At 39.9% G+C, this 13,596-nt stretch overlaps 1 protein-coding gene and 1 long non-coding RNA gene across 2 annotated transcripts in view; both read left to right on the top strand.

Moving 5' to 3' along the window:
• Positions 1-1,989, top strand: part of LOC111826438 (lymphoid-restricted membrane protein) — a 39,473-nt gene extending 37,484 nt beyond the window's left edge. Inside the window, exon 16 of the mRNA XM_023755543.1 lies at positions 1,777-1,989. Within this exon, the coding sequence (XP_023611311.1) occupies positions 1,777-1,960 (184 nt within the window). The 3' untranslated portion in view covers positions 1,961-1,989. The remainder of the gene's footprint in view (positions 1-1,776) is intronic.
• A 133-nt stretch (positions 1,990-2,122) lies between these two features.
• Positions 2,123-13,317, top strand: LOC111826440. Its single transcript, XR_002829765.1, has 4 exons — positions 2,123-2,505; positions 10,292-10,353; positions 11,435-11,515; positions 13,221-13,317. It is a non-coding gene; the product is annotated as an uncharacterized LOC111826440 (long non-coding RNA).
• Positions 13,318-13,596: the final 279 nt, after the last annotated feature.

Raw genomic sequence — 13,596 nt, 5'->3', positions numbered from 1 at the left:
CAAGTGAAATAAATCAGTTACACAAGGACAAACTGCATGATTACACTTAAATGAGGTGTTAAAAATTATCAAACCAGCCCTGACTGGTTTGGCTCAGTGGATAGAGCGTCGGCCTGCGGACTCAAGGGTCCCAGGTTCGATTCCAGTCAAAGGCATGTACCTTGGTTGCGGGCACATCCCCAGTAGGGGGTGTGCAGGAGGCAGCTGATCGATGTTTCTCTCTCATCGATGTTTCTAACTCTCTATCCCACTCCCTTCCTCTCTGTAATAAATCAATAAAATATAAAAAAAATTATCAAACCAATAGAAGCAGAGAGTAGAATGGTGGTTTCCAGGGGTTAGGGGATGAAGAAATGGGAGTTGCAATTCTTCAATGGGTATAGTTTTAGTTACATAGGATGAGAAAGTTGTAGGGATCTGCTGTATAACATTGTGCATATAGTTTAACTCTGTGTTATATATTTAAAACTGTGTTAGGAGGGTAAATCTCATGTTAAATGTTCTCACCATGATTTAAGAAAAGAAAACTGACTATAAGCTATTATACAATCTTAGTAGAATATGTGTTCAGATGGTTTTAATTTGTTTAGGGTTTTGTTTGCTGGTTTACTATAATGGTAAAGCATTCTTACCCATCCTTGTCTTTTGTGTGGTCCTTTTTGTAATCAGGGCAGGATTTATGACAACGCACAATGGGATTCTGTGTGTTAACATTTGAAGAGGCACACAGACGGCCTAAACTTGACAATGTTTCCCTCCCTGCTTTGAAACTCCCAAAGTTTGTCATCCCTTTGAGCTAAGATCCTTATTCAGGTGAAGTTGTTTCCAGATAGTCACTGATATATTGATACATAGCATACTTCAAATAATCTCCTCTGTTATCAGAGTAGGTGCATTTTGACGTATTTTGAGAATTAAGGTCAGATCCGAAAGAGAGGTGACATAGCAACACTAAGAGATTGGGGTGAGGAAGAAAGGGAGGGGAAGGTCTTCAGAAAGAAAAGACTGCAGGGGAAATACTAACAGCTGGCTTTCATGTGAGCTTGGGAGTGCCCTTCCTGTCCTCATGGCACACATTTCTACCATGATTGGCAACTTTTAAGGAGAAAGGCTACGGTCATGAAATAAAGTTTCTATTTCTTCTCTTTTTCCTCCCTCACTCATTCTTTTTTTTTGTTTCCTGCAAAAGCTAGCTGTGCTGTGTCAATATTGCACCTGCTACTCTAACCTCCTTGTAGCTCCATCCTCTAAGCCAGCGGTTCTCAACCTGTGGGTCGCGACCCCTTTGGCGGTCGAACGACCCTTTCACAGGGGTCGCCTAAGACCATCCTGCATATCAGATATTTACATTACGATTCATAACAGTAGCAACATTACAGTTATGAAGTAGCAACGAAAATAATTTTATGGTTGGGTCACAACATGAGGAACTGTATTTAAAGGGCCAGAAGGTTGAGAACCACTGCAAGCAGTTGGCCACCGATGCAAAGTGCTATGAATGCAGCCTGTGGGGAACTGAATATTCTGCTGTAAAATAGGAAACTACACGTCCTGATCTGTAAAGTGAGGACATCAGGCTAAGTGATCAAGACGATGGCTTTAATTTAAATTCTATATTGGAGAAGCACTTGTATGAAGTAAACACTTTCACTCTTTCCTCTGATCTCTGAGGAAATGTATGAAGTCTGAATTTGTCACAACTTCCCAGGGGTGACTCTTAGTTGAAATGTCACTGACAGCTTGTGGTTTGGACTTTTTTTTTTTTTTTAACTCCAGGCAGAAACAACTAGAAGCCATTAAACAACTGCAAGAAGATGCTGTCAACCAGGAAGCCATCCTCAGGAAGAAGGTCCAAGAAGCCAGTCAACGGCTAGAGGATGCAGAGGAGCAGGTAGGGCGGCCTTTGACTATATTCTATTTAGGGGAAGCCTCCTCAGATGTCCTTAAAACCATGAGATAAAAATGGAGAAGGAACAACAACAGAAAGAAAGAAAGAAAGAAAAAAAAACCCAAAGAGGAACTGTGAAGTTCAGTCCCTGGAGACCAGCAGTGTGCGGAGGAAGTAAAGGGGGCGTTGTAAAGAGGCGGTGTCAACAGTCTGCTGCGAAAGGAGGCAGCTCTGCAGAAAGAGGCAACTTGACATATCAGGACTGTTAAGGCTGTGGATAGAGCTGGGGCACACGAAGCCCATGCAAGCACAGAATTGCAGAAGTTCAGTGGAGGCTTATCACTTCCCTGAGAACAAAAGCACATTTGCAGTTTCCTGTGCATAAGAGTGTGCGCTCAATGGCTTTCTTTCCGGGACACACTGTGAAAATCCAGTATTAACTGTATGTCTCCAGGTTGAGGACCGAGAGGGCACAGCCCACTCTGCCAGGGAAAAGGCGAAGTCGTTGCTGCATCAATCAGAGGAAGCACTTTCAGAACAACTGAGTCTCCAGGCTATAAATACCGAGTTAGTGAACACTTGCCAGGCCCTCGAGCAGAAGACAAGGAAACTGAAAAGTGAGTAGCAGATATTTGTTACGGCCCGGTTTCGTCCCCTCTGAGGTGGGGTGAAAGGACTGCAGCCATTTGTAGAGATTACAGCTGCTGTATTAGTGAGACAGTTATGACAATGAAATGGTTCCAGAAGGCATACTGTGGGCGTTCAGAGGCATTTGCCTAGTAGCTAGGTAGATTGCTTTAACCACTGGCTTTCCTTTCGGTTGCTAAACTTGTCTGAGACTGTTAATGCTTTAAAAATTAAATAAAACGTCTCAATATCTGAAACAGTAAACAAGGGGGAAAAATCTTGTTCATCTGGGCTATTTGAGCCTGCAAATTGTTTGTGGATTCTGCCCTGATTTTATTAGCTAGTTTGGACCCATCTTGTGGTAGAAAAGACCCTTCCTCCCTGTTTTCTTTTAATCGGTTATTTTAGGGTTGGACAAAATGCTTATGAATTTAATGTGTGTCAAAATATTAAATATGTGTTCTTTACATATATATTTTTGCTTTACAAGTTAGAATTTTTTTTTTCGTTTTTCTACATTACCTAAAAGTGGGTAAGTGTTTACTAAGGTTTAGGTGAGAAGACAACTGTCAAATTACAGATGTCAGATTATGTATAAGTTTATTTTATTCTAAAAATGTAAAAAAACAACAACAACAACACCATAAACATATAAAGCTTATTTATTTGACCATTAATCAGACAACTGACTTTGTTCAGCCAGCTTCTTGTTCTAAGTATAAATGTTCTTTTTATAGGAAGCTGTTGGTGTGGATAATAAACAATAAACTATAAGCTTAAGGCAAGCTAGAGATGGAACTTCTCGATGTGTTTATTTTGGATTTCTTGTACCCTCTCTATTGTTATCTGAGAAGGCTCTCTAAGAGTTTAAAGGAACTGGCTAGTTTTAAAGTAGCAGTGGTTATGCAACATTTTATTCTTCTTCTTAAACTTGCTAGCTTTTAGTAACTCTAAGTATTGGGTTACGTTGTTTCACTCTGTCACACAATGTAAGGCTTGCTTTGAATGACACAATCTGTGTGTTATTTTAATACTGCCCAGAGAGCCTCAGAGAAGGTCCCTTTAGGACTAGAAGTGTTCAGGTTGAGGCATGAATAATAACCAAATTTGGTTTATGGTGTGTTTGCTTTGGACACTATGCTAAGAGGACTAATCTTTTGGTGCAGTTATATTTATCTTTTGATTAAATCAATACTATACACCCCCCCCCCATATTTTATAAAACTAAGAATTTATCACTTCTCCCAAACCCCCATGATTTCTTCTTTGAAGTCAACTTTTGTAACTTATCTCAAAATATACATTTCTGATATTATGAACTTGCTACTGTCTTCCCATTTTATCCTCAGGAGATAATTGGTCCAAAAAATATTAAAATTATTAAAATATTCAACCCAACTGCTCAGGGTTGAATGCATGCATTTTCTTTTGGGTGGATAAAGTAGGGTGGATGACTCCTTTCTGTCCCTAGGTGCTCACAACCTGCTTGGCTTTAGGAACTCCTCTACTTAATGGTATTTTTTGCTACATAAAGAAGGCAAATGTGTCAAGATTATACTCTTACAACCATTTGTTTCTGAAGATCTTCCTAATAATTCTCTTAAAAAATCAACCTTTGCAAGAAGAGAGAAATGTAGGTAGCAGATATTTTTTTAAAAACATATTTTTATTGATTTTTTTTTTTTTACAGAGAGGTAGCGAGAGGGATAGAGCATTAGAAACATTGACCAGCTGCCTCCTGCACACCCCCTACTGGGGATGTGCCCGCAACCAAGGTACATGCCCTTGACTGGAATCGAACCTGGGACCCTTCAGTCTGCAGGCCAACGCTCTATCTACTGGGCCAAACCGGTCAGGGATAGGTAGCAGATATTTTTGACAAGTTCTATAGAGCAGACTTTCCAGACAGGCTGACTAAATGTCACTGAGGTAAGACGGTGATCACACAAACATCCTCGCACCTCCTCCTATGACCACTGCCACCACATGCTATTTGAGTTCTGAGTCAACATTTGAATTCTGGGTCAGAAAATACAAATATTGAAATCCATTGGTTCTTCTGAAACTTTCCAGTTAGCTTAATAAAGTCATTAAGTATGTAAAGCAACTACTTTCTGTTCCATCTAAGAAGGGCTCGCTAGCAAATGGTGTGGGATGCAGTTGTTTTGTTCATCTGCTCAGGTCAATGACAGTGGTCACAAACTGGAACTAGGAAGCTGTTTATGCCATTTGACTAGAAATTCAGAATTTAGTGCTTAATGGAGAATATTGTTCAACTTTTCAATGTGCCACCAGGACTGGATTGATTTGAGACATAACCCGCATGCGTGCTTGCCTCCATGAGCGGTGCCATTAGAACGGCTACATTTCTTGAACGGTTACTTGTATGTTTTCTGCTGCTTCTTGCCTTTGTGTGTACCTAAGTATCTTGTTACAAAGGCAATACTGGATGAGTAAATTGATGTTTACTTTAAAAAGGGAATAAAAACATCTTAGATCTAGGGTGTGCACTCAACATACTAGGGTGAATCTAATATACATGAAACATACACTAATTGATCTCATCTAAACCATAACCCCTTTACTATTCATCCTTTTTTTCTTCCCTATCTGACATGAAATTTTCATTGAGTCACTCATTTAATAGACAATGAGGGAATTACCTTTATAAACCAAGAACATTTCATTGGGGGGAGAGCCTGAGAAGGTTCTGTTTATCATAACTCCTTTTTGGAACAATGTCTATGTATGAACTGTATAGTTTAGAGAAGGCTTTCATCTAGATGATCTCACTGGAAACTCTTCTAGCTTGCTATTCTTAGCATGGAGGTCATGAGATAAGGGACAGACAACAGCCTTACAACTTTGCGGATGGATGCAAGGTGAGAGCCCCATGTCCTCAGCAGTCAGTACACAAGAGGGAAATGAGACAAGAAAGGGGCATTCAGGTGATGGAGACACTTTAGGGTAGGTGTTGAAATGTGAGCCAAGGAGAAAACCAAAGTCAGGTATAGATCTCTCAACACCTCTAATGGGATGGGGGCCTAAATTTTCTCCAATGAAGGGTGCTGGTATGGATGAAGTAACCTAGGAGGCAGTATAGCTTGATGATTAAGAGCATGGGATTTGAAGTTAAACCTGTGTTCTGATTCCTGCAAAGGAGAAACTGGAGAGAGTTGGGCAAATCACTTTACCTATTGGAGCCTCAGTATCCTCTTCCAGAAAATGCAGCAGTCGCTCATTTATAAGTAACATAACAAATGCAAAACAGTAACTAGTGCTTGGTCATACTTGGTGCCGTCTGTTCTGCTAGGGCATATTCCTGTCACATTAATTGCCTCATCATGATTGGCAGATGGGTAAGGGCATGTTAGTTTACTATGGGCGTTAGATTGTTTTATTTTTGATTTTCCTGGGGATAAGATCTGGTTGGAAGGAATAGAACTATAACCTCCCTTGGCTGCTGACAGGCAGCAGGAGCCCTTTCTGCCGTCTTTTAAGAAAATTAAAAACAAGTGTCTGCTCCTGGGCCTCGCTCCCCGGAGAAGCGCTGCCCCTGCCTTGCGGGGCTCTGGCTTATGGCCGACTGTACCACCTCCTGCACTCACTTTTGTGACCGCCCTGCCTCAGAGACCCACTGCCACCAGCATTTCATTGGCACCCCGCCAGCACCAGGCCATTTCAAGGGTCAACAGTATCTGGTATCCTGCGAGGCAGCCTTTGGCCATTTTCACATGCATGTCTCAGTGATCCAAGTTACCTTCCTAGGTACTAATAACTCAATAACTATGTGTGTTAGTGCTCTGGTTTCTACCTAATGCTAACTCATCAACCTTGCTATTTCTGTTCTTGTTAAAGTTTTAAAGTTATTTTTTATGGGTGAATAATGACCATACCACAAAAAGTTCAGATCTTAACTTTATTGTTCAACCAGTTTGACAAATGCGCAGGGAAACACAGAATTTCTATAGCCCCAGAGAGCTCTCCTGTGCCCTTGCCGGTCACTCCCCCTTTCCGCCATCACCACCACAAGGAGCAACCACCGATCTGATCTCTGTCACTGACGGGTTAGTTCAGCCGATTCTGGAAGTGAGTTATACAGTATGCACTGCGTATGTGCCTGCCTGCTTTCCCTCAGCATAGTATTTATCCGTGTTGTGTTTACCAGCGGTATGCCCTTTTCATGGCTTAGTTGTATGTCTCTGTAGGAACATCCCATAATTTGGTTATTTTTTTTTCCTAGTGGACATCTAAATTATATGCAGTTTTGAGTTGTTATAGAGAAAGATGCTATGAATATTCATGAATGGGTCTTTGTGTGGACATATGTGTTTTTAAAAATATATTTTTATTGATTGCAGAGAGGAAGGGAGAGGGAGAGAGATAGAAACATCAATGATGAGAGAGAACCATTGATCGGCGGCCTCCTGCACACCCCCTACTGGGGATGGAGCCTGCAACCTAGGCATGTGCCCTGACTGGGAATAGAACCGGTGACCTCTTTCGTGCATGGATCGACACTAAACCACTGAGCAACACCAGCTGGGCATTGCCCATTTTCAAATTAGTACATTTGTCCTTTTGTTATTGTGTTGCAGTTGCAGGATTTTTTTTACATAAATTATATAAGTCCGTTGACAGATATATGTCTTGTAAATCATTGTAGTTTTCAATGAACCCTGGTATTTTTAATGCACAATTTTATTGAACATGACATAACATATATTGTTATAAAAGTCCTTATTCCCTAAAAGTCAACCATAATTGATAGCTAAAATTATTTCAGCTCTAATATTATGGTTTTGATTTTCAACAGTCAATTAATTGCAGGCCTTTGCCTGAAAGCCTCATTGCACAGTCATTTAGAAAACTGTTTTATCTCAGCTTCTTCCAAAGGCAATGTATCCAAGACACCTGCTCCCAGCCTACATCACAGATGGCAACAGCAGGGGATGCAGTGCCCATTTTTTTCCTGCTTCCATGCGAAGCCTAAATGTCCTAGAGACATGGCAGGTCCAGCTCCAGATACATGAAGGAGAATGCAAAGGTGAATGCAAATTAGGGTCATAAACCAGCTTGTTTTGCCTTGTGAAACATATGGAAATAGTTGCTACACATTGCACAAAGCATCTGTTGAAATAAGGTTTACAATTTGAATGTTTGGAGACGGACTGTTTCTAAAACCCAAGATTGCCTCGTAGGAAGGCAGATGGGCAATTTAGACAGTCTTATACTAACTTGTTATTTCTTCTGAAACACAAGTTAAATTTGGAAATTCAAAGACAGTGTTTTGGAGATATACAACCCTCAGAAACATAATGTTCCTGGCCGCTTTTGAAAGCTTTGGTTGCTGTTGCTTAGATGTAGGTCAAGAAGAGGATGGGACCTTATTTCTTAATATAGTTGATGCAGAGAATTTAAAAAAATTGAATATTTATTAAAGTTCTAAGTATTAAGAATTTTTTTCAAGTTTAAATTACTCAAATATGTTAGAAACGAATGTCCCAGTGCATGGATTCGTGCACATTGAAAGGAAAGTAATTAGAAGAAATATTTTAATACCGCTATTCGCCCTTTCTCTATAATAGAAGTGTCAATCAAATTCACAATCAACAATGACAGATCGAAACACACGCGTGTGATTGGCGCCAGCAAGAGCTTTATATATATCGTGCTTGCATGAGTCAACTTAGCCTTTTATATATGTAGATAGACTTACTTAATTAGACCTGCTTTCTGATTTAGCTAAACTTTTTCCAGCCCAGTGAAGCACCCCAACTTCTCTTTTAGGTAATTGTCAGCAACACAGCAATAAATATCAACATGAAGCAAATTACTGTTGTAGATCACGCAGGGAGAAAAAAGGGTAAAATATTTAACTGCAGCAGTGTTTGACTATATTCTGCGCAGTGAGAAAACCTGAAATCATTTTCAAGCTCCACCATTTCTTACTTCTTTTCAGTCGGGTCAAGTTTCTAAACTTTCTAAATCTCCCTTGTCTTGCTTATGAAAAGAAAATAGGATTCTACTGAGTCTCCTATCTACCTACTCCAGGACTTCTGTGAGGATCAAATGAGATAAGGCATGGGAAAATGCTTCACAAACATTTGGTTGAACTATAAAATGCTTGCATCTGGTTATAAAGTAAGTTGGGCTCCTGGGCTGAAGAAACTCCAAGGAGGCTAGTCACTAGGGAGAGGAAGCTGGGCATTGCTACATGATGTCATTACCTGGTGCCCACAGCGATTGTTCTGGGCTGGGCTGGGCTGGGCTGTGGGCCACACTTTGCACCATGGGTCTCAGCAACATTGGCTGCAATTGGTGGGGTGTCACTCCAGAGTGGTGACAGGGCCTGTGTCCCACTTGGCGGAAGCCAAATGTTGATTTGTGGCTCCAGGCCCGTGGTCCTGTTTATTTTTAAATGGCCAGCGCGTGTCATGTCAGCACCTGCATTGAGCATCTGCCCGCTGGTGGTCAGTGCTCATCATAGCTACTGGTCGGAGGGAAGGACAGACACTTAGTCTTTTATATATAGAGATAGTTTTAAAAATATATACTTCCTTCTTAGTGGGGCTAGTATCACTATCTCAAGCTTAGTTGAGAAATTAGTTATTTTTTTAAAATACTCTTACAAAATAGAATTTTACGTGGGTAAATTTCCACATAATTAAAAATTTTAAAGGCTTTTTTTCTGAAAATAATTTAAATTAGATTATGTATTTATTTTTATATATATTAGCATTGTTTTCATGGCTCCAAATATCTTCAGGCAATATCAAACATTTTTTATTTAGTTTAAGATGTGTTTTGGACACCAGAGTAGCTGCTGTTAATTTTCTTGGCTGTTAGTGATGAAAAAAAAAATAGTGGCAGCTATTAATAGTCCTCCATCTAGCAGAGCTTCCTACCCTCGTTTAATTTTTGTTTTTAATCATCTGTGGGCTGAGAACACAGTCAGCTTGTGAGAATTATATATAAATTCAGAGCCCACTTTCCGAGTGGAAGTACGAGGCATTCCCACATGAAGAAAAGGCATGGATATCAACATCTATTTTGGTTGTTCAAAAGCATTGGGCCTGTTTTCTGGTTCTTGGCTATATCTCCAAAGAGTGTGGAGTAACATGTAAGTAATATGTTACTATGTAGTTCAAAGAGTTAAATAGTATTTTTTCCCATTTCCATTATTCTGGAGATGAGAATTTGGAAGTTATTGGGAAGCAGATTTTAGTTAAGCCGACACATATTTTTAATTTCACAGAAGAGTACAGTGAATTCAGCACCGAACTGTGAGTCTGATCTCAGTTCCAAGAATAAACCAGTTATCACTTCAGTCCTCTGGGCATCAGTGCTCGCATGATCTCAGACCTGCTTGTAGGACTCTGGGATTCTAGGCCTTACTTCTAGGGCTCCCATCCTTACAGCTCACATGCAGGCTTATTGTAGAGGATGTCCATATTGGTAGGGTTGGACTGAATGACCTCTAAGGTGTATTCCCAATTTAAGATTGAATAATCTAAGACTCACATCTAGAAGACAATTCACTTGCATCTATCAAGTTCAAGTTTAAATACCTAAGAGTGGTAATGGTTTTGCTGCTCCCACCTGCCTTGTTCTCCTGTTGCTTTGTTTTCACAAGTGGCCAGTTGGGAATGCCACTCTCAGAAGTCCTAGTTTTCTCTCGCCTTTCCTCCGGCCCCCAGTTTAAAGCTGTTAAAGGTTTATGAAATGAATTAAGGGAAAATGAAATATTAAGCTGGTTATGAATTCTCTTTACAGCAACAATCAAGTCACTAAGAAAGAAGTTAATCCAAGGACAGCTCCATGGCTTGCTGTTTCAGGTAAAACAAACAAAAACAAACAAACCTCTGCAATATGTGTTTAGTGTGGGGATGATGTCCAAACTGTGTAAGGTTCCAAAGCTAATTTATAATGGGCAGTAATTTTCATCATAAACTTAACTAACCAACTTAGAAGAAAATGGTGGACTTTGTCGTCTTATGCACTGAAAATGGTTAGCAAAACAAGAGGGAAGAGCTCATATTAATGAATAGCTTGTTGGAGACATTACATTTTTCAAAGAGGAGGCATTTCAGAATTCATTATCCATTAGGAAAGGCCAGTTTTCAGTCTCAGGCACCTCCTTTCTGACACACTTGAATGGGCTTTGATGGTTACTGCCTCTTTTTTCTCCTGTTTGGATTAACCTTTCGACTCCTGTCTAGATATCTCAAGATATCCATGGGAGAGTTTAATGTATTTCTTTTCCTTATGACACTTGGTGAATTTCTTCTTTTCGTTCATAAATGAAGAACATAAGGAACTGGAGGGGGAGGAGAGAAGGGTGATATTCACATGTATCTGTTTCCAGGCCATAATATAGGCACATCTGGTTAAGCAGGAAAAAAAAAGTTTTATTCATGTGGGAGATTAAGCTAGGCAGAGTTCCTAAAAAGCCCTCTGCAATAAGTTGAACTGGAAAAAACCTCCTTATCTAAATATGCTTTAATCATTTTAAGAACACCAGTAAAGTTTTCTATTATAACGTAACTATGATAGTATGTAGCTACCTCTTGGACTAAGGCCATGATTTTATTGCTATATAATTTTTATTGGTACCATTTTTACTATTCTGAGGTATGTCTCCCAACAAGCTTCTTTGGCCTCTGCCTAAAGATTTCAATGACCAGTCAGTTTCCTGTTCCTGACCTTTGGCCTTTATTTCTTTAGTAATGGGGAAAATAGCAACGAGAGGTTAACAATTACAAACTTGTTCCCTTAAAGCAGAACACACAATAAAGAACTGGTAATTTTCACCCTCTTCAGGTAGCATTATCTTCTCTTAAGTCTAATATGTTCTGTATCTTTGACTCTTTTTCAACATTCTGTCTTTGACAACATTCCACAATTTTCTCTTTACAGAGCTGTTTAGACGAGGAATTTCCTCATTATGATCCTTTGTCCTGCACAGATACAATTCAACAACGTCTTCAAGAACAACTGGTAAGTTTAAGCTTCTTGAAACAGTATAAGTGCCATTATTAATGAACTCTATGCCAAAATATAAAATTAAGTCCAGACCTAGAACTCTATACTGTAGATGGAAACCTATTTATTTTCTTGAGCATGTTCATGAACACAATCCTGGTAGACCCTAAAAAGAGGTGATGTTTAAATATTTTTATTGTAGTATTGTGAAGAATTATATAACTAAGCTTGCCCCTCACCCATAACTCTTTCCTCAAAGCCTTTGTTTATATGAAAGTGTCAATTACTGGGAATTGATGATATTAACATTCTGTTAAACTATTTAACTGTGATTTTGAAAATTTTATTTCTGTTGTTGAGGGTATTATAGGTGTTCCCCATTTTCCCCTGCTTTGGCCCCTCTGCCTGGCTCCCACCTATCCCAGGCCTTCACTGTACTACTGTCCGTGTCCCTGGGCTATGCATATAAATTTTTTGGTTAATCTCTTCCCCCCATCCTTCCCTCTGAGATCTGTCAATCTGTTGCATGCTTCCACATCTCTGGACCTTTTTGTTAATATGAGTGAGATCACGTGATATTTGTCTTTCTCTGACTCACTTATTTCGCTTAGCATAATAATCCCCAGGTCCATCAAAGCTGTTTCAAAGTGCTGGGGTCCAATCCCAGCGGGTCCAGGGGTCCCCAAAGGTGTGGACGGAGTCGGCGAAGAAGAAATGACACGAAGACAGCCTTCAGTTGATCAGCAGCCTAGTCAGGACCTCTAGCCAGGATCTCCAGCCAAAGTTCTGGTCGGAGTTCTGGTTAGGAACTGATGAGGATCTGATGAGGATCTGATGTTTATTGTCCTGCCACATTCACATTTATACCAGCCGATTCCAATCCTGTCAATTTCTATTACAAAGGCCAGGGCGTTTCTTATCTCCATTCCAGGGAGTAAAGACCATGTAGCTTAAGCGTGATTGTTCTTATTTAAAGTGATTAACTACCCGCCTGGCACTTAGTTAAGGGCTTTTATTCCCTCCCTAACTTCAGGGAAAAATCCCTACCTGGGGAAACAACCTTTCTCGGAGAGGTGACCTTGGTTAAAACACATAGCGCCAAGAAGGGGAGCAAACATTAAGAACAGTATACCATATACGCCAGGTCCCTTGAAACATGCTGTGCAGATGTTTCTTCTCTGCAGCGACTGTGTCAAGCAGCAAGGATGGACCGGCTCCCGGCATCAAAGGACAAGAGAATTGATTATGTTATCATTCTGTTCAGTTATGGAACTGTGGTTTTTAATAAGAATTATACTTTATGCATAGAGCAGTGATGGCGAACCTCTGACACGCGAACTCATTTTTTTGGTTGATTTTTCTTTGTTAAATGGCATTTAAATATATAAAATAAATATCAAAAATATAAGTCTTTGCTTTACTATGGTTGCAAATATCAAAAAATTTCTATATGTGACACGGCACCAGAGTTAAGTTAGGGTTTTTCAAAATGCTGACACGCTGAGCTCAAAAGGTTCGCCATCACTGGCATAGAGTATACTCTTTGATCAAAGTCGTGAAAGCTTTGTTACTTGGCATCATTAATTTTCTTCCTGACCTCTCTTGCAGGGTTATTTGAGACCAGTTATATTCTTTCTACCTTTGGAGATGAAGAGAGTAGATTATAAAATGTTATGTTACACCACTTTAGATAGCTAATGTTACTTGACTTTCTTTTCAGAAGCAGTGTGGCCATAAACAACATCGTGGTCAAGAAGCAAGAATACAGAAGACTCCCCTGACCTTCAAACATACATGCTGGTACACACCCCTGCTGGGTAAGCCTGGATAGCCCCTCTCCCAGACCTTATCAGACAGAGCTGGGGTAGGGTTATTTTTGAAAGGAAAATAATCACAATTCTATTTGTATAGGAAGAGTTGCTGAATATTTGGGTATTTATCCCTGAATTTATGTTTCAGCACCTACTCTATCAACTTACGTTTCAGCACCTACTCTATGCCAGGCCCCATATTATGTATAATAGAGATTAAGTCCTAAAATAGCTCACAGATTATTGGTGAGATAGACCTGAGCTCAGAGAAGGCTCCGTAAAAGA

This window comes from Myotis lucifugus, unplaced genomic scaffold (genome assembly GCF_000147115.1).
Source record: "Myotis lucifugus unplaced genomic scaffold, Myoluc2.0 scaffold_78, whole genome shotgun sequence".
NCBI classification, from domain to species: domain Eukaryota; kingdom Metazoa; phylum Chordata; class Mammalia; order Chiroptera; family Vespertilionidae; genus Myotis; species Myotis lucifugus.
The sequence above is the reverse complement of the archived record's forward strand: the minus strand, read 5'-3'. Positions and strand labels throughout refer to the sequence as shown.